This window comes from Cheilinus undulatus, linkage group 15 (genome assembly GCF_018320785.1).
Source record: "Cheilinus undulatus linkage group 15, ASM1832078v1, whole genome shotgun sequence".
NCBI classification, from domain to species: Eukaryota; Metazoa; Chordata; class Actinopteri; order Labriformes; family Labridae; genus Cheilinus; species Cheilinus undulatus.
The window spans coordinates 45,028,987-45,051,648 of NC_054879.1; the positions used below are offsets into that span (position 1 = coordinate 45,028,987).

The 22,662-nt window shown below is 39.8% G+C and overlaps 1 protein-coding gene across 1 annotated transcript in view; it reads right to left on the reverse strand.

Moving 5' to 3' along the window:
- The window catches only part of tanc1b (tetratricopeptide repeat, ankyrin repeat and coiled-coil containing 1b), a 176,414-nt gene that overhangs the window by 18,402 nt on the left and 135,350 nt on the right, over positions 1–22,662 (reverse strand). Inside the window, exons 11-18 of the mRNA XM_041807849.1 lie at positions 19,938–20,169; positions 17,311–17,477; positions 13,781–14,388; positions 11,161–11,269; positions 10,786–10,908; positions 2,857–3,093; positions 2,577–2,762; positions 1,794–1,872 (exon numbers count right to left, since the gene is read on the reverse strand). Coding sequence (XP_041663783.1) covers positions 1,794–1,872; positions 2,577–2,762; positions 2,857–3,093; positions 10,786–10,908; positions 11,161–11,269; positions 13,781–14,388; positions 17,311–17,477; positions 19,938–20,169 — 1,741 coding nt within the window. The remainder of the gene's footprint in view (positions 1–1,793; positions 1,873–2,576; positions 2,763–2,856; positions 3,094–10,785; positions 10,909–11,160; positions 11,270–13,780; positions 14,389–17,310; positions 17,478–19,937; positions 20,170–22,662) is intronic.

A 22,662-nucleotide genomic window follows, 5' to 3' on the forward strand; every position in this document is an offset into this window, starting at 1 on the left:
TCATTTTTGGTGGGGAAACATACATTTCTTTAAGATGGGGGTCTGGGGGTCCTTGAATTTTATGCACTTTATTGTGTTTCTTTTTTGAGAAAAGAAAATAAATGATTGAATTTGAATTTAATTTAAATAAAAGCCTAAATGTCTTGCTTTCTCCTCCCACATAAATGTTCACACCATTCACAGTCTTATAATGCTTATGCAAACATGACAGGGCAGGTGTTTTTTAAAGGTCACATATTATGCAAAAAAAGCACTTTTTCAAGCTTTTCTAACAAAAACCTGTGCCCCTGGCCTGTCCACAATCTTCACAAGAATCAGAAAAATCCCTTTCCCCTCCCTCTATTTCTCCATCTTTCAGAAAATGTGTGCTGAAACAAGCTGTTCACAGATTTTCCCCGGATGATGTCATGTGGGGAGTTAGCCCCGCCCACATGTTCAGTTGGCCCTTCCTGCTCACAAAAATGTTCTGCCCTCCTCTCAGATGCCACATCCATTAAGCCTCATTCATTTCCTGAGAGGGGTGGAGTCAGGCAGCTAATTACCATTTAAAGCCACAGTCAGAGAAACAGCTCATTCTGAGCAGGGCTGAAACAGAGGGGGTTTTAGACATGCAAAAATCCAATACTGGAGTGTTTTTACCGCAACAAACTTCACAGGCATGTTCTGGGGACCTCTGAGACCAATATAAACCTGTCTTAAAGGGGTACATTATGTGACCTAAATAACCTTTGATGATCTAGATTTTAACATGATTGGGGAATAACTCTCAATCTATCATATATGTTTTTATCCAAAAATTCAAACATGCTGATATTTGTAAATATTTATGAAAATAAATATATATAATATCTAGAATAAGTCTGTGAATAAATAAAACTTTTTTTGGTCATCTGTGACGCTTCCACTACACCAAAAAAAATCCTGATAGTGTGAACTTTACTCGTCACCTTCAGCTTAAATTTTCACATCTGTGGCAGATAACACCTTATTCTGTTTTTTAAAAATCCATAAACGATCAATACTCTCATAATACTTCTTCAGTATTTTGGTTCTTTTTATATATATGTATATATATTTTTTTTTTTGTTTACTTTTGAGCATTTTATGCCTTTATTGACAGAGGAGGACAGTGGACAGAATCAGAAATAGAGGTGAGAGAGCTGAGAGAAATACGCAAATGACGACATGAGGCCACAAACAGCAGCTTATGTCCAAAACATCTACCCTCATAGTCAAAGTATGTGCCATATTTCTTTCCTTTAATCAGAGTCACAGTAGCCAGACATCTCAGAAGTCACGCTAAAACCTACTAAACCAACAAGTTTATGTATCAGTTAAAATATAGATAGATTATGATGGTTAAAGATGAATTTAATGATGATTCTCCATGCCTGCTCAGCTGAAATGTCCCCAGTGGAAGGCTGAGTAACTTTAAACTTTCTTGACAAAGAGCACTAAAAGCATAACGCAGCTGACATTCATCAGCATGTTGGGAAATCATTTGTTCTCAAAATAAATTGTGTTTTCCAGACTCTAAGTAGAAACCCACATGAGCTGTGCTAAGTAATGTTTTTAGCAGAGAGGACAGCGCAGGAAAACTTGGAGCAGCCATAAAATGCACACGCATTAAGGTCGAGCGACCTCCACATCAAACAGAGAGCATTGCTGTGCAGACAAGAGAAACAAGACCTTCTGCTGCAGGACGCCATCACAGCGGTGAGGTCCAGAATGCAAAAACAGCAGGTGACGATACTGCCAAGTAAGGTAATGCAGAAAGATGGATGAAAACATACCTGTCTCTCCCCACAGAGTGTCGTGGCTATCAATTTGCACAGCGTGCTCATTATTCAACGCCAGCAAGCCTCTCACAACCTGCCAAAAAAGAAACTTAGATTAATGGCATACTGTTTCAAGCATGAGATATCAAATAAACCTTCAAGAGCTTCTACAACAGTAATTTTTAAAGAGAGTTTAAGAAGAGAAATGTGATCTGTTGCCTGAGAAGATTATTATAAATTAATCACAGCAGACTTGAAAACTACAGGCCCCTCAGCAACTATCGAAGGTTATGCGAGTCCAAGCTGATTTATACTTCAACTTTAAAGGGGTCTGCTTCAACATGTGGGTTGACAGCCGAGCCTGGCCCAGATCTGTTATTCTGTGCCGGGTCTCTGGATCCCATCCCAGCTAATGAGGAAGCCAAAATAAACCTTGAACCCGCCCGAGTTGTACCTGGGCAGCTGAAGGCACTGCGCCATGATCGATCCCCAAATCCTTTTTTCTGACATTACAAGGCCGAGTAGGTCCTGGAATTTTAAGTCATCGACACCGCAGAGGAGGTGTGTTCACTCTTTACCTGTTCTGCCCTTTACACTCTATATAAGCTAGTGAAGCCTGCTGAACACTCAGAGTTTAAAAGGTGTCTGAAAGCGTGGAAACATTTGGTATTCAACGTATGAAAGAGAAACCAATGAATAAAGCAGACACAAGAGCATTTTAATAAATATTTCATTCATTCTGTTATCCAAGCGAGGGTTTCCTGTATAGAAAGTGAAATATTTGTGTTTGAGTCAGACCTGTGTGTGTCCCATGCTGGAGGCTGCTATCAAAGCCTGCTGCAGAGCTTTGTTCTTCAGAGCGCAGTCCTGCTGCTGCCCTTCAACACTCCACTCCAGCTCCAGCAGGTACTGGATAATCTCTGGGTGTCCTCTGAGCGCGGCATGGACCAGTGCACACTGGCCACTCTTATCTACATGATCAACCTGGTGGGAATTCAAAATACAACTCTGTGGCATGAGAATATATACATTACATGTCCAGGTAAAAATAGCAGTAGATTCATGTAAATGTCCTCACCATGGCCCCCCTTTTGCAGAGCAGCATGACCAAACTCAAGTGTCCCGCAGCAGCTGAGAAGCAAAGTGGGCTCATGCCGTTTTCAGACACCACGTCCACACTGGCCCCAAACTCCAGCAGCAAGGAGGCGATTTCAAGATGACCAAGGTGACACTGGACGCAGAGCACTGGAGCGTTGTTTAAGACTTCTGTGCGGTAGTTCACATTTGCCCCGCCCAGCATCAGCAGACGGCTGACCTGATGGACAAAAGATGCAGACATGTGGTTGGAAACATGTCATTAGAGTAAATCTAAACCACTATAAAAGATCTATTTAGGCTTTTAATCAGGGGGTGGAAGACGGAGGATGACACCAAACACTATGTATAAGTAGAAAATAAAATACCTGTATTTCACCCTGACAAATAATAACAACAATGAATTTTCCTCATAGTGCTCCCAGTATTCCACAGTGATTATGAACTGGCGACCCAAGGGCCACATCAAAATGAAATGCCTTTTTCCTGCACATTTTTCACCAATCAGGACACAACAGATTATCCTCAAACTCAGTCATGGACAACATGACAGTCCTACAAATATTTAGCAAAAATATTGCCCCCTGGTAGCTAGGTGATAAGGTGATGTTTCAAGATTTTTTTTTGTTTGAAAGTTGATGATTACAGCTCACACAAATCTCAAATCCACCATCTAAAGATATTAGACCCGTGTTACTCAACCCTGCCCAACCAAAGAGCCAAATTTTTGGAAAATTACCTTTGCAAGAGCCACAAGCTGAGTGGTGAAAAATGGCGAAAAGGGTTACAGTGGAAATAAAAATAAGCAAAAGGTGGCAAAAATTACCAAAAAGTGGCCAAAATGGGTGAAAAGTGACAAAAAATGAGTTACAAGTGGCCAAATGGTCAAAAAGCGGAAAAACAGCAAAACATTAGTGAAAAGTGACTATAATGGACAAACAACAGCAAAATGGTGGGAAAAATCTGCAAAAGTAGCATTTATTGGCAAAAGGAAGCTTTCATGGGTGAAAATTGGTAGGAAATGGCAAAAAGGGAAAAAATTAAAATGGTGTGCAACAAGTAAAAACAGGATAAAAGTAGCAGAAATGAAATAAGAGTGGCAAAAAAGGGTCAAAAAATGCAAGTAAGGGCAATGGAAATATACAGACTGAAAATAAGGGTTGAGAGTTAAGTTTGACAATCGAAGCCTACTGTAGAAGTGTGGGGAAACAAACTGACTCATGACTTGCAATGGAAAATTTCTGAGATCAAAGTTTCCTATTTTAAAGTTTTTCTGTGGGAATAATGTTTCAAAATTAAGACAAAAAAGAGCCACAAATCATCACAAAAGAGCCCCATGCGGGTCAACAGCCACGCATTGAGTATCACTGCTATTAATAGTAAAAATATTCACAACCAAATAATAAGACATCTTGATTTACATTGCCTGAATGGATTACAGCAGCAAATAGCAGCACCAATGATGTTCCAGGGGTGGGGCCAGTGGTAACCAGAGCTAACTAGGGCTCCCTGAAATCTGATTGGCCTCCTCAAAATCCTTAAAATGGTTGACCATTTGCCTTGCCATCAACTAGCCATTTAAGCATACCCAACCACTGAGCATATCTTAAAGGAGATATATTATGCAAAAATCACTTTTTCAGGCTTTTCTAACACAAATATGTGCCCCTGGCCTGTCCACAATCCCCTCAAATACCAGAAAAATCCATTCCCTCTCCCCCTCTCTTTCTCCACCTTTCAGAAAATATGTGCTGAAACAAGCTGTTCTCAGATTTAGCTCCTGGTGACCTCACCAGGAGCGTAAGCACCCGCCCCCAGGTTTGGTTGGCCCTCCCCCCACTTGGAGGAAAGTTCTGCCCTCCTCTACTGATCCTCTCAACTACCAGCTAAGATGCTGGATAGCTCAATGGGTTATCCTGCTGACTATGGTCTGGGAGGTTGATGGTTTGAATCCCAGTCAAGTTCTAACCTTTGGATAAAAGTGTCTGTAGTGCCAGGAGTGCTGCATCCATTTCCTGAGAGAGGTGCGGTCAGGGGCGGAGTCAGACAGCTAATTACCATTTAGAGCCACAGACACAGAAATGGCTTGTTCTGAGAAGGGCTGAAATAGAGGGGGTTTTAGACGTACAAAAATCCTATACCGGAGTGTTTTTTTCAGCAACAAACTTCACAGGCATGTTTTGGGGACCTCTGAGACCAATTTAAGCTTGTCTTAAAAGGGTATAATATGTCTCCTTTAACCAACATTAGTTAAGCTTTACTAACTTCAGTATCACGGTGAGATATATAAAAGTGGCCCCACCATCCTTATAAACTTCTGTATGTGGCCCCCAATGGAAAAGTTTTGACACCCCTAGCCTAGCGGTCTAAGGCATGACCCATGTACGTGGGCGGCCCGGGTCCGAATCTGGCCTGAGGTCCTTTGCCAAAAAAAAAAAAAAAAAAAAAGAAAAAAAAGAAACTGTTCTCCCTGACTGACAGACATCCATGGTACATCCTGGGGACAGAATAGGATGAAGTGCAAAATTACAAAATGAGAAATCAGGATGACTTTTTGGAAGTCTTTTGATTTTATCTTCCTCTCTGCTGCTTTTAAAATCCCCTGAAGTTTCCTTAAAGATATACACACAGACTGTCACCAAATAAACACAACAGCAGTGCACACGGTTTAAAAACTGGCTCTTGACAAGACTTGAAAACAAAGTTTTTATTCAAGCAAAATGTGTGGCAAAAACTAACTTCCAAATCCATAAACTTATCCCAGTTCAGAGGTTTAGGGATTTGTGGACACCGTGGCCAATGACTAATTTAAACAGCAGCAAAATCATAGATACACTTCATTTTCCTCTTCTAACTCATTCGAGTGCAAGTGCTCGTACTGCTTCAGCCTACTCCTGAGATTTTCTATCAAGCAAAGGTCAGGCACCGAATGAAGTGGTCACATTCTTCTGAATGCAATTATTAAGTGTGTTATTCTCTTCTACCGTGAGGAAATCAATAATAAATGCTTGGTCAAACTGAACCACGGAGCCAAATGAGCAGCCAACAACAGGAAATGAAATTCTGTTATTTGTTGGATCCACTGTGGAATAAATTAACAGCTGTTTCCCCCAGAGGACAGAAGAAGGTCATTCTGTAAAACTCTCTGAGCCAAGTTACACGGACAAAAAGCAACACTCAGAAAACACTAACAGAGTCAGGTTGAGTAAAACTCAGTATAATTATGTGCCAATTTAACACGGAAGGACAAAGATTCTCTCCTCCATGAAAGAGCAAAAAAACCCCAAACAACCTACAGCTGACATTAATTTGGATCAGTGGATTCTCAAGAAAATGCTCCAAGTCAACAACTCATTAAAAGACTATCCTGAGTCTAACTGGATCATATCTGTTTAAATAATGGTCATTAAGATAAGCCATATTCCAAGTACTAAAAAGGATTTTCTGTCCCCCATTCATCTTCTGCTGACCTGTTACCTCATCACATTTCCTATTTTACTCACTCTGCCACACATTTCATCAAATATCTGCTTTCCAATTTCCTGTTGCTCATTTAAGATATTAATATCCCCTGGCAACATCTGATAAATTATTGGCTAATCACTGTGTGAAATAAGAAACTGACTATTTTAGTCTGGAAGGATTATTCAGCTACAATTAATAAATGATAGGAGATTCTGCCAAAGATGCAAGCTGTGTCTAAGTGTCTCTTTCTTTTTTTCTCGTGTTTGAATAAGCTGTTTGCATTCATCCAGTGTGATAATTTCACATAACAGTCTTTTTTTTTTAAATATAGATTTAGTTTACCTTCATTAATATCACTCATAAAAACACAAACTAGACTAATGAATAATCTGAGCAGTGTTGGGTTAGTTATTATAATTCAAAATTTTTAATACTACATTACTGTATACTTTAAGTTCTCAAACTGCTGGTTTCTGAGAGAGGGAAAGACAGAAAAACAAATCAAACGTCCCTTTCAATTCATGATAATCCAAAACTCGACGAACATCACTCATGGAAAGCTGGCTTGAATCCATAGACGAGAAAAATGAAAATCACAGAGCAGTTCAATCAAGACATATTTTGATGTTTCTGCTCTTATTTTCAGTCTGAGGAGACTAGAATGTGTTGATCAAACGTAAACTATTCCCAAACCAGAAACTACTGTGAGTTTGCCGTCTAATCTTTCCAAGCACCTGCAAAGGCAGGACGCTAACACAGCTGTAGCTCCCTGCTGCTCAAGACAAAAACCTAAAAAAACACCAACCAAGCACAGAGGCTGGAGGTATAAGAAAAGGCAGAGATAAGTAAGTGTAGTGTCAGCATTATAGAACAATTTGTGTTGTTTTCCAATTTTGAGCTACAGGATATGGGCTACTGTGGGCATAAAAAATGTTTAACTAATGTTTTCAATTGGCACTTAAGTGACTGTGCATCTCAGCAAATGTTACTCAGTGAAGCAAAAATAATGCAACTAGTACCTAAAAACATCGAGTAAAATAGAAACACAATACGTAGCTATTAGAAAAAACTACCAATGTATTATGCAATACTTTTTTGAGTAACTACTCCAACACTGGTTCTGAGACAAACTAGGGTGCATTCATAGATACAACTATTGGTTATTGGTGCCAATACCAAGTTTAAGAACCCATCCTCATAAAACAGCTGATTCTGTGCTCATTATCATTATACAGCATGATGTTAGCCTCTTATTCTTTGAGCAGGTCAGCAACACTGGAGCTATGTATGTGGTATTGTAACAAAAATGAGGACGAGAGAAGAGCAGACGGCAAACTTGTCAAGAAGAGTGAAAGAATGAAAAACATCTGATTAAATAAAATGTACTTCTAAAATTAATTTCAAGAACTGCGAAGGTACTGATGATTTATAAACGACTTAAATGCGAGGACTGATAATGTAACATAAAAATAGGTGATTTAACCTCCTGAGACCTGAGCTTTTCTTTGGAAAGGATTTCTAGTTTCTCCCATATATTTTCAATAAGTGTAAGTAAAAACATCAGCCTTATCTCTGAACAGGAATAACTTAGAAAGTTTCCTTTCCAAAATCCAAACAAATTTCCTAAACTTTTAAAGAAAGTACCAAAACTTTCTGTGAAAATTCTTAAACATATTTCTAAAGAATCCCATAAAAAGTACCTCAACATTTATTTAAAGAGTCCTCAAATCTTTCAGGAAATCTTTATCATAAAACCTAAACACTCCAATAAAAAATCCCCCCAAAAACTCAATGAAAATTCCCACTAAAGTTTCTTTTTAAATTCCTAAACAGTTCTCAAGAAGAAATCCTCAAAAACATGAAAGAAACATCCAGACTAATTACTTCAAATTTCTATAAAAAATCACGAAAATTTAAAGTACAACCCCTACCCCCAAATTTCCTAATCCAATTCCCCCCAAAATTACAAATTTCTCAAATTCCCATGAAAATGCAAAAAAAAAAAAGAAAAAAAAAAAAAAAGAAAAAGAAGTTATTTTGCCCGAAATCATCCCCTAAATTTGCATGAAAATATTTAATATTTTCCAAACAAACTCCCCCAAACATCCAAACAGCAAATTCTCCCAATATTCCAAGCAAATCACTTAAACTTCAATGGGCATTATCTCAAAAACTCTACTAGCAGAGATGTTTACTTTGTTGTAGGAAAGCCAAAATGTAATGCCCTCATACATGCATGCAGGTGAAGCACTAACTACAGTGCTAATATGCAGGTAGAATAAGGCATATGATAAAGTTGATGGCAGAAACAACTTGCATCACTAAAGAGGGTGAACATTTTTACAGTATGCTTAAAGGTGACAAGGTGAAGTCTGTTACTGAAAAAACACTCCAGTATTGGATTTTTTATGTCTAAGAACCCCTCTGTTTCAGCCCTGCTACAAAGTGCTGTTGATGTGTCTGTAACTTTAAATGTTACTGAGCTGTCTGACTCCGCCCATCTCAGGAAATGGATGCGGTTTAATGGATGTGGCTCTCATGATCCCCCTCTCAGATCAGGAGAGGAGGGCCAACTGAACCTGGGGGCAGGGCTACCTCCCCACATGACATCATGAGGGAAAAATCTGAGAATGGCTCATTTCACCACACATTTTCTGAAAGGTGGAGAAAGATGGGGGGGGGGGGGGGTATCTGGAACTTGATGGGATTGTGGACAGGCCAGGGGCACATATTTTTCCAAGAAAAGCCTGAAAAGAGTATTTTGCATAATAATTGACCCTTAACTTCTTATTGTGGTGTGCCTCAAGGTTCTGTCCTGGTCCTTGTTTATAACCATGAGTATGCTGCCACTGGGCCATGTAATAAGGGGGTTTCGGTGAAAATTGGATCATTTTTATGCTGTTGGCATTCAGTTGTGAACTTCTTTTACGCCCGATGACACAGATAAGGTTGATGTACTTCTTAACTGTCTGTCTGCTGTTAAGGACTGAATAAAGTCTAACTTCATTCAGATCCACACAGATAAAGCAGGTTATTATTTTTACCTCAGGTATCATTGTCTCCAAGGTTGTTAAGTGTATTTGGCCCCTTTCTTTCTCAGTCAAATTAAATCTGAAAAATCTTGGAGCAGACATTGTTTTTGGATCAACATATTAAATCATGAACCAGTTCCTGTTTCTATCAATAATGAAACATCGCTAAACTAAAATGTGTTGTCTCATAAGCTGAGTTAGACATGTGAACTCATGCTTTTGTAGTGGTGAAAAGTTGCGAAACTGGGTTTGAGTGGCAATAAAAATAAGTGTAAGTGGCAAAAATGGTCAAAAAGCAGCAAAGAAGTAACAAAAAATAAGTTTAAGTGACAAAAAGTGCTAAAAATTGATAAAAAATGAGTTACAGGTGGCAAAAATGGTCAAAAAACTGTAAAAATGTGGGAAAAAATGAGTGAAAAGAGACTAAAATGAGCAAAAATTGGGAATAAAATGTCATTCAGTGGAAAAGGTAGCTTAAATGGGCGAGAAGGGGCAAAAAATGACGAAAAAAAAAGAAAAAATTGCAAATCGCAAAAAACAGGATAAAAGAGGCAAAAACTGGTGAAAAGGGGCAAAGAGAAGTAGCAAACTTGGACTTAAAAAGCAGCACAAAGGGATTAAAAGTGGCAAAAAAAAGGAAAGAAAAAGGGGGAGAAATGCAAATAAGGGCAATGGAAATATACAGACAAAAAACATAACGATTGACTATTAAAGCCAAACTGTGAAAGAGTGGGAAAAAAACTGATAATGTAACTTGCAATCCATAATTTCTGAGGTTAAAGCTGAACTTTTTCAAGGTTTTCTGGGGAAAAATATTTCAAATGAAGATATTTAAGAGCCACAAATCATCACAAAAGAGCCACATGGGGCTCAAGAGCCACACGTTGAGTGTCACTGCCTCAGGTTCTCAGATTAGAGTTTACTTGCTGTTCCTAGGTCCAGCTAAAAACCAAAGGTGATCGTGCCTTTGAGTTGATTTTTGTACGCCTGTTCTATTTCTGTTTTATTCTAGCTCACTGTATGGATTTTTCTTGTTGCTTTCTCATTATATTTTTTGTAAAGCACTTTTAGATGTCCCAATCTCACTGTGACATTGGAGTGTCAGATTCTTTTTTTTTAATTATAAAGAAATGAACTGATCATTTGACTGATATATTAGCAGGAATGACTTGTCATCTCCATGCTCAGAGAAGTCGCTACTCATAAATCAGCATTGTCTTCAAACACCTACTATAATGTAGTGTTTTTTTTTTTTAAGAAGAAATAACTTAGATGTGTTTTACATTTTAGAACCCTTACATGTAAGAGAGACTCACTAGCAGATGCTAAGTACTTCAGTAGTGAACTCACTTCTTTACGGAGCTTCAGGTCACCTCAAACACGAGAGCATGAGAGGAGCTGGAGAACATATTTACCTTGACGTTTGGTGTGTAAAGATTCCTCAGGGAGGCCAGGGCTGCAGAAAGGCCATCGGCACTGCAGCTTATCCACAGAGCCTGCAGCACACTGGATGACACACCTGTTTTCTTACTCAGACCCTGCGCACACATACACACACACACACACACACACACACACACACAAACCAATGCATACATGAATGCAAAAACACATACGTCAAGTCACTGAACCTGAGCCACACAAGCTGTCAGTGCTTCTCTTCACATCTTACGGCTTATCCTCGGGTGACATACCCTCACATCATACAAATAAATCAGAGTGAACAGCATGGTAATCAAAGGAGAGCTCGATTTTAAACTGAGATGGATGTAGAGAGCACATATAGGTACCTTGAAGATGTGTGCTTTGAGGATGTGATGTCCCAGCTCCATTGTCTGCTGACGGTTCAGCTTCCCTTCTTGGCGGGAGAGCATGAAGGCCATAAGAGCATGGCCAGTCCTGAGGTTGGAAAACAACAGAGGAAGAGGTCAGATGTAAGAGAAAGAGACACAAAAGAATAGAAATAGGCAGCTGTATCGGGCTTCTACATCAAGATTACCTTTTTAGCACTTTCTTGCAACAGGTTAAATCAACAGAAGCATTCAGAGTTTACTTTTTTTGCTTGTCTTATCACTAAACCGATCATTCATTTAGTCATAAAGGCACCTTGGCAATGTCCTAGGGAGCTATTTATTCCTTATTTGTGTTAATAAGCTAGTGTATAATGCTGAGTCATGTCCCATTCACTGAATGATAGGGAATAGCGTTAAACCCCTGAGTTTTCTCCTCCCTCACTCAGACACTCTGCTGTTAATTAATGCAGAATTCATTAAAAGGACATGCATGATTGCAGATCACTTTGATCTAGTTATAAATTCTCTCTCGTCGTGCCTGGCCACAAACAGAGAGGCAAAGCTTTTGTCTGCATGTGCGTTCCCTGTGCCAGACTCTGAGCCTTTGTTTCTTTTTTTTTTTTTTAAACCAGCAGAGTTGGAGGGCTGTGAATGACCAGAATATGAAGCTCGGCTTGGGTCCATTTTAAAGACACTGCAGTGTGCACAGAGGTGATACTGACAAGCAACAGGGAGGAGGAAGAGCAAGCCAGAGTGACATCATCCAATTTATTAAGTGTGAATGACTGAAGCCTCTGATGTGGGCGAGGCAGGGCTCCAGAATTACAATTAGGTAGCGCCACTAAAGCAGATAAGACTGTCTCGCAGGGCAAAGAGGGCACAGAGGGAAACAATGGTAAATTTTCAACAGATTAAACTCCTGGAAAATTATTCTAATTTGGGGAAAATGCATGATGGCCTCAAATGACTGTGTATTATAAACTTAGCACAAGAAGTAAGGATATTTGTGTTTGGTAGATTATTCCTTTGTTGTAACAATGCATCTTGGCAATGAATGTTATACCGTTGGAAAGCCTGTATATATCCCTTTAAAATGGTGCCAAATTTGTAAGGAACATGCATTTGTGGGATGAGCAGCAGAGCTGAGTATGTGGGTTGCATCCATGAAAAATTTGCCAAATCTTCTCTCTCTGTTCCAGATGTCTGAGCAGAGAGCCGTCAGCCATTATCGTCCTGTGAACCTCGACTGCAAATCAGGGTGAGGAAATGGTCTTCTTGGGATGTCGTCTTCTTGGGACGCCCACTTCGCGGCCTGTCTCTGACATCCCCCGTTATATGGAACTTGGCCTTCAGTTTGGGGATGGTACTAGGGCTCACTCTAAACAATGCCGCATTTTGGTTTTGCGAAACACCAGCTTGAAGTTGCCCTTTCACACGGGCACTATCAGATCAGTCAAACATGGCATACTGATTCTTGGAGCAGACACCTACTGACCACCATGGCAGGACCTATGCTTACAGGTGCTGCCACTCAGGTGCCAATCAGGCACCTGATTGGCAGCTACTGGGGTACCAGAAGCTTAAAACAAGAGTCAATAGCAACAGCAAAATACACTGTTTGGAATTGGCAGAGAAGATTTGGCTAATTTTTCATGGGCCCAACCCACATACTCAGTTCTCCTGCTCATCCCACAAATGCATGCTCCTGACAAATGTGGCACCATTTAAAAGGGAAATAAACAGGCTTTCCAACAGTATAAAATTTATTGCCAAGAAGCATCGTTACAACAAAGAAATAATCTACAAAACAAAAATTTCCTTACATTTTGTGATAAGTTTACTTATAAAAAAAGGATGTCAAAGTTTTGCAAACATTCTTCCCCTGAGGATTGATTAAAGGTTAGCATTTTATTCCTGAAAAGAATGACTTTTGCAAAACTTAATTATGTCTATCTAATCTTTGTTTTTGCACACCAGGCTTTTTGAAATTCTGCACACATCCAGAGCCATGCTACCAACAGCAAAAGCTTAAGAATTAAGAGAAAACTTACAAGTAAGCTTTTTCCTTTTAATGGAAAATTCACTTAATCTACCTGCAACAGGGATCTTTGTATGCAGCACATGTCTAGTGAATTTGTTTATATGGAAGACATTAACAAGATGCTATGAACTGCATTAGCAACAGCATTATGAATAGAGAGTCTTTGTGATTTTAACAAATACCTGGAACATCTCAGACTCAATTTCCTCTGTGACTCAGACATGAGTCATGCTGCACATTCTGATGAGGACTTTCTTCTTTGCTGTCTCTCATGTTTACTTCTCCTGCAAAGTGATGGCCATGACTCGCATACCATTAACAACCAATTCAGAGCCACTCTGAGGAGTGATAAATAATGGTTTCTATTCAACATGAGAGTGCTATCTGGTTTGCATATTTTTGGCACTTGAAGAGAAAATATTTAATTATCAGCACAGCTTGATTTGGCCGTTCTTATTGTTTTTTTTAGTTCTGATTTTAATGTGTTCCTAGATGCAGTTTAGATTTGTCATGCACACTCTCCCAAAGGGGAACGCTGCTGAATAACTGCTTTTGCTTATAAAGAAGAGGACTAACCTGGGGTCACAGAGGAAGTCTGTACTCTCCCCGTCAGCTCGCCACACCAACCACTCTCTGAATGAGGGGTGGCAAAACATGCGTGTCTTGTCCCGCCGTTTGATGAGGAAGCATGAAAGTAACTCCATGCGTTGTTGGAAATCCTCCCATTGCAGCTCCCCGTGCATGTAGCCAGCATTGATGGCCGTGAACAGCTGTTCGTCAGTCATGGGGTGCAGTGAGGCGAGCGCCACATTTAGGATCGGCAGTGAGCGCTCGAAGGCTGAATTGGTCATGAACTTCATGTTACACTGTAGCTGGTAGAGCTCAGCTAGCGAGACGGGAACCACTTTGTAGCTGGCGCTCTTAATCACAAGGTGGCCTCTTTCAAACAGATCCAGGGTCAGTTTGAGATACAGGTAGGAGCCCTGGCTGCGGGAGATGAGGTGGCTGCTGAGCTTACCCACTGTGATTGGGTCAGCTTTACCATTCAGGCTGATGTTGTTCATGATATCCTTGCTGCCATTGATGCGGTACTGGATGTAGGCGCTGAGGTCGTTGCTTATCTCTTTGTTGTCTGTAAAGTCATCCAGTGAGATCTTGGAGAAGGGCAGAAGGCTGGTGATCTCCTGCAGAAAAGACAAGCAAAGACAAACAGTAACATATCTTACTTCTGTAATTGGTGACATGTCTGTGTCTGTCTGTGTTGATTTGCATGCCACACCGTTGCTCTGATTGTCCTTGATAACTTTCAGAAGACTTCTTGGGTAAACTGGTTCGAAACTCGTGTCATGAAAAAATCATTCACTCAGAATTGCTCGTATGTCAACTTGAGTCATCGGTGCAGCATAAACATGTCTGAATATTGGTCCGTCTTTGTGGAGCCAGCATCACAAGGCATGTGGGCCGTATGACACTTTATTAAAACTTTGTAAATCAGACAAAAGGTACAACTTTAATGCTCCCCTTATTGTGTTGTTGCACATTCATTCAGTCAGTCAAACCTTTATTTATTCTCGAGAGGACATTGAGGTTTCCTTCATTTCCAATGTTGTTGAGATTACAAGCACGTTAGAACAAAGCAAGGCAAAACAACAGTCAACTACAATCAGTTAAAACTGATTGTAGTTGACTGTTGCATCAAAACAGTAACGATTGGAAACAAATTGACTAGAAACCAAGGTCCCTAAACTCTGCAAGAGAGGGTAGGACAATTTTTAAATTTCTTTGAGGGTGTTTCGTGTGCTTTCGACATTGAAGCAAAATGCAGTTTTACCAAGTTCTGAGCAAGTTCGAGGAACTTTAAGAACTAATATATCAGTAGAGCGGGTTGTGTGAGTGCCTTTTTTCAAGGGAAGGCCAACCATCCTTCTCTCAGGACACCATGATAAGCGCTGTATTCATCACAGTTATAAATCTAAGGGCAGAGCGATAGCCAGTGTCTAAAGGCCTGAGCGTTGGCAATCAGAGATGCTGAGCCTTTATGCAGTTGTGCACCCTTTTCAATGCAAATTGGCCTTATTGCATTAAGCATCTAATGATGAGGTTAGTAACAGCACGGCATAAAAAGAGTAAAGACTGACTACTTTTGGTGAGAGCTGATGGAAGTGTGCTGCGTTTTTTATGACGTATGAACTTTCCAGGGATCAGAAAACAATTTCACCTTTTGTATGGTTTTAAAATAAATTATGATAAATGATGTGTAAATAAGCTTGGTAAATATTACTCTAACATCGCCGTAGATAAGCCATAACCAAGATAAATCAGTCTGAGATTCCCAGCTGCTTTTTTTTATCCTTGTATGGCACCCTTACACAGGGTTATTTCCTTCATGCAGAGGAAACTTCATCAGGGTGGTGCTTTAGAAAACATATCAATACTGCTTTTAATTAAATGCACTGTCTGTTATTCTGAATATCTAACATGCATTGTCAGAATCCATGTGGGATGCTGATGGGATTTGACACACCTGTTGCAGGTGCAGGTGGAGAAGATAGCATGTGCTACAGGAGCAGGTGGTAATGGTCAGAATCCGGCAGGCGGGAAGAGAATTAAGAAAAGGCTCCTGCATAGGGCTCTAGTTAGAAGTAATTTTTGAGGAGTCATGCTGCTGTACTTGTCAATTATATTAAAAAGAAAATATCAAAAAAGGAACAATAAAAATAACACTTTTCCATTGAGTTTGTCAAAATATTTTAAATTACTTATTCCAGACACAGACAGAAGAGTTGTCCTGACAGTTTTTCTCCATTTTAAAAAACATTCTTCTTGTGTCGATTTTCTATCAAACTGCTTTTGAGCAGCAGGGAAGCAAACATGTTCGACTATCGGGCCAAAGCAGACACTTTACTGCAGGAAGTATGGCTATGGCAAAAACAAAACTAGAAAAGTGAGTATTAAGAGGCAGGAGATGGATGGATGGCATGGTTGGGGTAACACTTCTAGCAAAGGTCTGAGCCTGAGCTCACATTTCAATCTATGTCCTGCGGCTTGGAGAAATCAATGCACCTTAATCCTCCAATCCTCTGGCTGTCTGAGGCTAGAGAAACATTGCCTCAGTGAGATAACACTTCTCCTTTCCTCATCATGACAAGGTACAGTAAACACACACACATGTATACACACATGCCCAGAGTCACTGATACTAATCCCAGTGGAGGGTAAAGTGCTAGCAACACCTCACAGATATTAGTCTAGCAAGCAAGGGCTGATATGTTGAAGACCTGTCCGCCAGGGGTGAAATCCTATTTGTTTGTTCAGAGTGCAAAACAAAACTGTGACACTTTCATAAGACTTGATATGTCCCTGTGATTTTGAGTGAGTCACCCTTTTTATCTCCAAGGCACGCTGACATGTAGATTCATTTTATTCAAAAAGCTGCATCCATGTGTCAATCAGAGATGTTCACTTTGACAGAAATAATTTAAGTGTATTTTATGCATTCAACTGAGACGTCAAAAAACCCTTTTAACACCACAAACTTATCCTGACAAGCAAAAACAGCTGAATTTATAAAGGCAGCATACAGAATGTCAGAGTTACAGAGTTACATTATTGATCTAGCACATCCACAGGAGCTCTGCATGGACTGAATGATAATCCTGCCACATAGTTGCAGGATAAAACAAATGAATTTGGTTTGAAGTGCGTAGCATAGTGATGGTCACTACCTGCATGGTGCATTTATAACTGAACCCTGAATGTCAGTCAGCCTTCACATTATTATCCAAGGCTCACAGTTTGTCCCAGTTAGAAAAAAAAAAATCAGCCGGCATGTGACACTACAAGCATGTCAAAGCCTCGGCTACCCACAGTGGGAGTTCAACACCCAGCTGAGCACGTCTCTGTAACCAGTCAACCTAGTGTCAATTCTGCTCCGAGCTAGTCGGCTCAAAGTGACTGACTGCTCCAATACTGTCATGCAGTTTTGATTCCCGGGTCACAGATACTTCCATTCTCGTTGAATGTTTCTGGATATGCCTGACAAAATGACTCAGTAGACTCAGAGTATGATAAGGCGGAGCAACTCTGGAAACTCAAGTCTCCCATACCAGTAAATTGACCCGGACGGTGACCACCAGTTTAAGCCAGGGGGGAAACTTGGTAATGATCTTAGTGATGAAGGAGGCGATGGTGTCTCCGTAGTCAGGTTTATGGAACTCAGCTTCGTTCAGCCCGTCTATCAAGATGATGTGGTCCTCCTCTGGTATTTTCCGCTCTGAAAACACACACAATAACAAGTGAAGTGAAAATGTTTGCATTAGTCTGAGATGCAGCTGTAGGCCAGCCTCAGTATAGTATATGTTCTGGATGTTCCCCTCCCTATGTCGTTACTGGGAACACTTTTTTTGATGTATTCTCTCATATTTGTAAGCAGACAATAGCCCCTCATTTCCACACAGCCCTTTCTGGAATACCACACCCATATGTAGTCTCACAAGCTTGCAGGCAAATGCTCTAGTATATGCGTCATCGCTTGCTCGCACACTCACTCTTTCTAAATTGGAATTCAAACAAAGCTCCATTTTTTGTGCAGTGGGTATGAGAGGTGCTTATCTTTTTACCTTTAGAAAAGTTCAGATACAAAATAGTAGAGCTGTGCAAAAATATCGATACGGCAATATATCGTGATACTTTGACATCTGATACAATATTGATACTTCAACTCTTAATATTGATTTTTTGGTAAAAAAAATAAAAATTCATATTTTAGCTGAGTTGTTAGTAAAATACAACTTGCTCACAGGTTTGTGTGAGCACAAACAGTGAGTTAAAGAAAGGAAATGCCGTTTGCAAGCTCTGTCTTGCTGCCGTGAAATATAGCGGGAACACCACCGACATATTGTGTGATTTACATACACATCATCTCTATATTTTTCGTATTTACCTGTGTAGAATATCGCAATATATCACAATATCGTGATATCCTGATATATCGTGATACTATCGTATCGTGACCCAAGTATCTTGATGCATATCGTATCGTGAGGTTCTTGCCAATACTCACCCCTACAAAATAGGCAAAAAAAAAACCCAATAATGTCTGCTGACCTGGAGCCCTTTCATGGATTCTGTTAGAGCTTTTCCCTTTCTTTGAATTTTTATTTTTTTTGTCTCATTTTAACTCCACTTTCCATTATCAAAAAGAAAGAATTTAAATACAGTTATGTCCACTTGCTTTTGAAAATATTTAATTTGCAGAGTTATGAAAAGAGGATCCTGTAACCCTGTCTAGATTACTTTTTTTAAGAGCCTTGGATGCGGGTGGTTTCACTGCATTTGTCATTCGTTTGTTATTACACTTGTGTGTTACTTTGTAACATAGAAATATAAAATGTTTGCATTGGAAATAATCAATGAAAGCACTGGCTAAATGAAACTTGCAGTAGGAGTGCAAGATGACGCTTTAGCACTTTTGTTTAGCCCCTTAAAATCAGAGAGCCCACTAGCAGATTTTTGCAACGATTCAGTAATTTACAAACTGACTGCTCATAAGTATACCACGTGTTCTATACAACCAGAAAGCTCTCGTTCTCAGAATTCCACCATGTTAAACATTCCAGGATAAAACCACCACAGCAGCCACAATTAATGCATTTGTTAGGCTACAAACAAACAATACTAACAGTGACACATCTCCCCACTGGAAGCTCTCCTGCACTCCTACATCAAAAAAATCCTGCTGCATTAGAAAGAGTCACCAAAATCTAAACCCAGTCAAATTTTAAGCACAAGAACAGGATTACATCCATAAAGATCCATGCTATCTCAAATTTGCCAGTGTTGTTCTCAGTCCTCTCTGTTTGCTGGAATACAGTCTTTATTCCCATGCAATTATTAGCGATGCTATACAGAAAAATGTCTGCCAACCTAGATCCTTTCTGAAGTCTCCAGTTTGAAAATACCTGGACTTTTTTCCCAGAAAGACAGGTGTAAAATACTCATTTTCTCTTCTATTATTATCAGCTTTGAACCTGAACTAGCTAAAGCTTCATGCTTTGGTCAAGTTTAACTTAGCTTCAGGTCTCTCTGCCATGATAAAAATTCAACCAATAGCAGCTAAGGTGAGCCTGACAGTCTGGGATGAAACTTCAGAGTTTTACATTTCTAAGGACCCCTCATTTGTGCTTTAAATCCAAATGGTTCAAACACAGCATTGAATTTAATTTTGGTTTTCCTGGATAGGAGTTTTTGACTAATTTTACCCAGAATTCAAAGGGGCTAAAGTAATTTAAGATTACAACATTTTGCAACATTTTTCAGTGCCTTCTCAAAGAAAATATATACACGCTCATACCCAAATGAAATGTATAAACACAAAGTAGTCAAAACTGTAAGAGGCAAGTAAGTGTAAGTGAGGGGCCTATATGGGCGCAGTAGGGTCTTTCAGTGGGTTGCAAATGTAGATCTTTAAAGAAATGTGCCTAAAGTCTATAAAAATCACTAAAAACATATTATTTTGGTCATGTCAGGTTTTTTACTGTATGAGGTCCAAGCTCATTATTCATTCAATAAATCTAAATAGATAAAAATATCAGAAAATTAAACCTCAGTTTCTGACTGAGGGTTTTCTGGTAGGTCCTTGGGCTTAGGATCTTAAATTTTCATTTTATTCCCTTGATTAAAGTCATGATAGAAGAGGCTGATTTGAAATGAAAACAACTGTGTATCTTTTTACCTTTCCGAAGGTTGGCCAGTGGCTCGAGGACCCCCCTTCGAAAAGCAGCCATGGGGTCCTGCACACAGGAGCGCAGACTGAGCATGCTCTGGAGGTTGGGCTCTTTCAGGAGCAGCTCCCGGTACGCACTGAGCTGGTGTGCTCTGCACAGCAGAGCAGCGATGCTATGCACAAACTCTGGGACCAGGCAAGTGTACGTGTTATCGGCCTGGCAGTAATGATACGCCACCACCTGGAACACAGAAAACAGACAAAACAGACTGAGTCAGGGATGTTTTAGACATAATTTTAATAGAAAGAGGAACATCTGAGCAGTGTAAACTAGTGTTAGCTTTAGCAGGAGTGGAATCTTTCATTTACCGAAAAACATCACCTTAGAAGAAAAACTGATTTCTTATATTTATAGCCCCCTTAGTGCTGCATTTTCCCCCTCATGAAGCTGAGAGCTTCACTACAGCCTCACTAGTCCCAAAAAGAAGCAGTGATGATGTAAGTGGGCAACGGCTGACCACCTCAGATAAACTCTGCTTTAAAAAGGAGGAGGAAGATCCCATGTGGAGGCCTAAAGAGGGATCCTGTGTGGAGGAACAGAGCGCCGCAGTGTTTGAAGGAGTTCTGATTTAGAAGGTAAGAGGAGGGACGGGGATGAAGGAGAAGGAACGAGAGATGCCCTGGGGACATTTGACTGTGTTCTAATTACAGTCCAACCTGGAGGAGCTGACACACTTAAAGGGGCAGCAGGAGGAGGAGCAGGTGACCTGTTCCTCTGCAGGATGCTGCTGCCTGTTAATTCATCAACTATGATGACAAGCCTCTGGAAAAGTTATGAGCTGAAGTCTAATCCCACCAAAGTCACTTCTGAAATTGTATTTCCTTAGATTGTTATAGAAACAACTGTCGTACGCTGTTTAGTGAAAGTCTTATATGAGGCTATAATGTTTCTGTTCTCCTGGGATGTATGTGGGTGTAAACTGGCCATATAATTAAAAGGAATTCCCATTTCACTGAAGCAAAAAACATGTTATTGATTTAAAGGTCTCAAACGAGGCTAGAACAATACAACTATAAACTTCAGCAATATTTCAGGGCTTTGTGATAGCTGCACTAAAAGAGAGGTCTATGAGTCATTAAGCCTCTGCAGTTTGGCTGGAACAAAAGCCTCAGGTGGAGGCTTTGTCCTTGGCATTTTTCATCTGATCGTCTCCACAAGAAACTTTTTAAATTGATCAAATAAAGAGGAGCTCTGCAAAGTTTATGTGAAATATCTGAGGATGGAAGACAGTGAGTAATATGTGGCTGAATTTAGCACACAAGGAGGTCAAATTTCTACAAGTAAATTAAGAAACAGGCTTCAACAGCACAAAACACAAATTCACTTAACTTGGTGTTTATATCATGGTGATAAGATCAACCAAGTAAGCTCCTCAAGGTATCTAGGCATTTACTCAGACAGCCTGTTTAGCTTGGAAATATATGTTGATAACTTATGTTCTCCTTTACAGCAAAGGCCGTATTTTTTACACCGACTCAGGGTGTTTGGTGTTGATCAGAAGATCATGTTTTTGTTTCATCAGGCTGTTTTAGAGAGCATAATCAGGTACAGGATGTCAGGCTGGTATGATAATCTCTCTGTCCAGTTAAATCTGAACATGTTTGTCTGATGCAGACCAGGGCTGAACGATTTGGGAAATACTCAAATTGCAATTTTACCCCCAATATTGCGTCTGCATTTGATATACAATTATTTCTGAAGTTCTTCATCTTATGTCACTTCCAACAAAAACAAGCAATAAATCATTCTATAATAAAGCCAACACAATACTAGATAAAACTAGGGCTAAAACTCACATTAAAAATTAGAGCTGAACAATTTGTGAAAATAATCTAAATGCAATTTTTTCCAGCATTTTTTCTGCAATTTCTTGAGACAAGTTTTTATCAGTCTCAGAGGTCCCCGAAACACACCTGTGAAGTTTGCTGCTGAAAAAATACTCCAGTATTGGATTTTTGCATGTCTAAAAAATCCTCTGATTCAGCCCTGCTCAGAACGAGTGGTTTCTGTGTCTGTGGCTTTAAATGTTAAAGACCCCGCCCCTCTCAGGAAATGGATGTAGCTTAGTAGGCTGAGCTTGCCTGCTCCTTCTCTCAGAGAAGGGTGGAACTTTCTGACAAGCAGGGAGGGCCAACCGAACCTGGGGGCAGGGCTACCCTCCCATGTGACATCATAAGGGGAAATCTGAGAATGTCTTGTTTCAGCACAGATTTTCTGAAAGGCTTGGGGGGGGGGGGGTCTGATTCTTAAGGGGGAATGTGGGCAGAAATGCCTGAAAAAAAGTGTATTCTGCATAATATGTGACCTTTAAAAACTTGTTTGTGTCCACCTCGATTAAAATTTGCAATAATGATTCCTGAGGCTGAGGGGTTTGTACTGCATTACAGCTCTATAAATATATACATATTTCTATCTGATCTTGTGCAATATATGTTGGCTGTTGGTTCTCATTTCTTTATTGGTGCTAATCCATGTCCTTGTAGATCTTGTGTATATAGAATGATTGTTTTTCTTAGTGGATCAATTCATTATCATGATCATTGTAATGGCAGCTGAATGTGGATTCCAAGATAGATTTCCCCTAGGAAACAAGTGTATCGTATCAACATAAAAAACAGAATTTGGAGAAGTGGAAAACTGTAAGAAATCAACAATAACTAATCTAAAATTCAA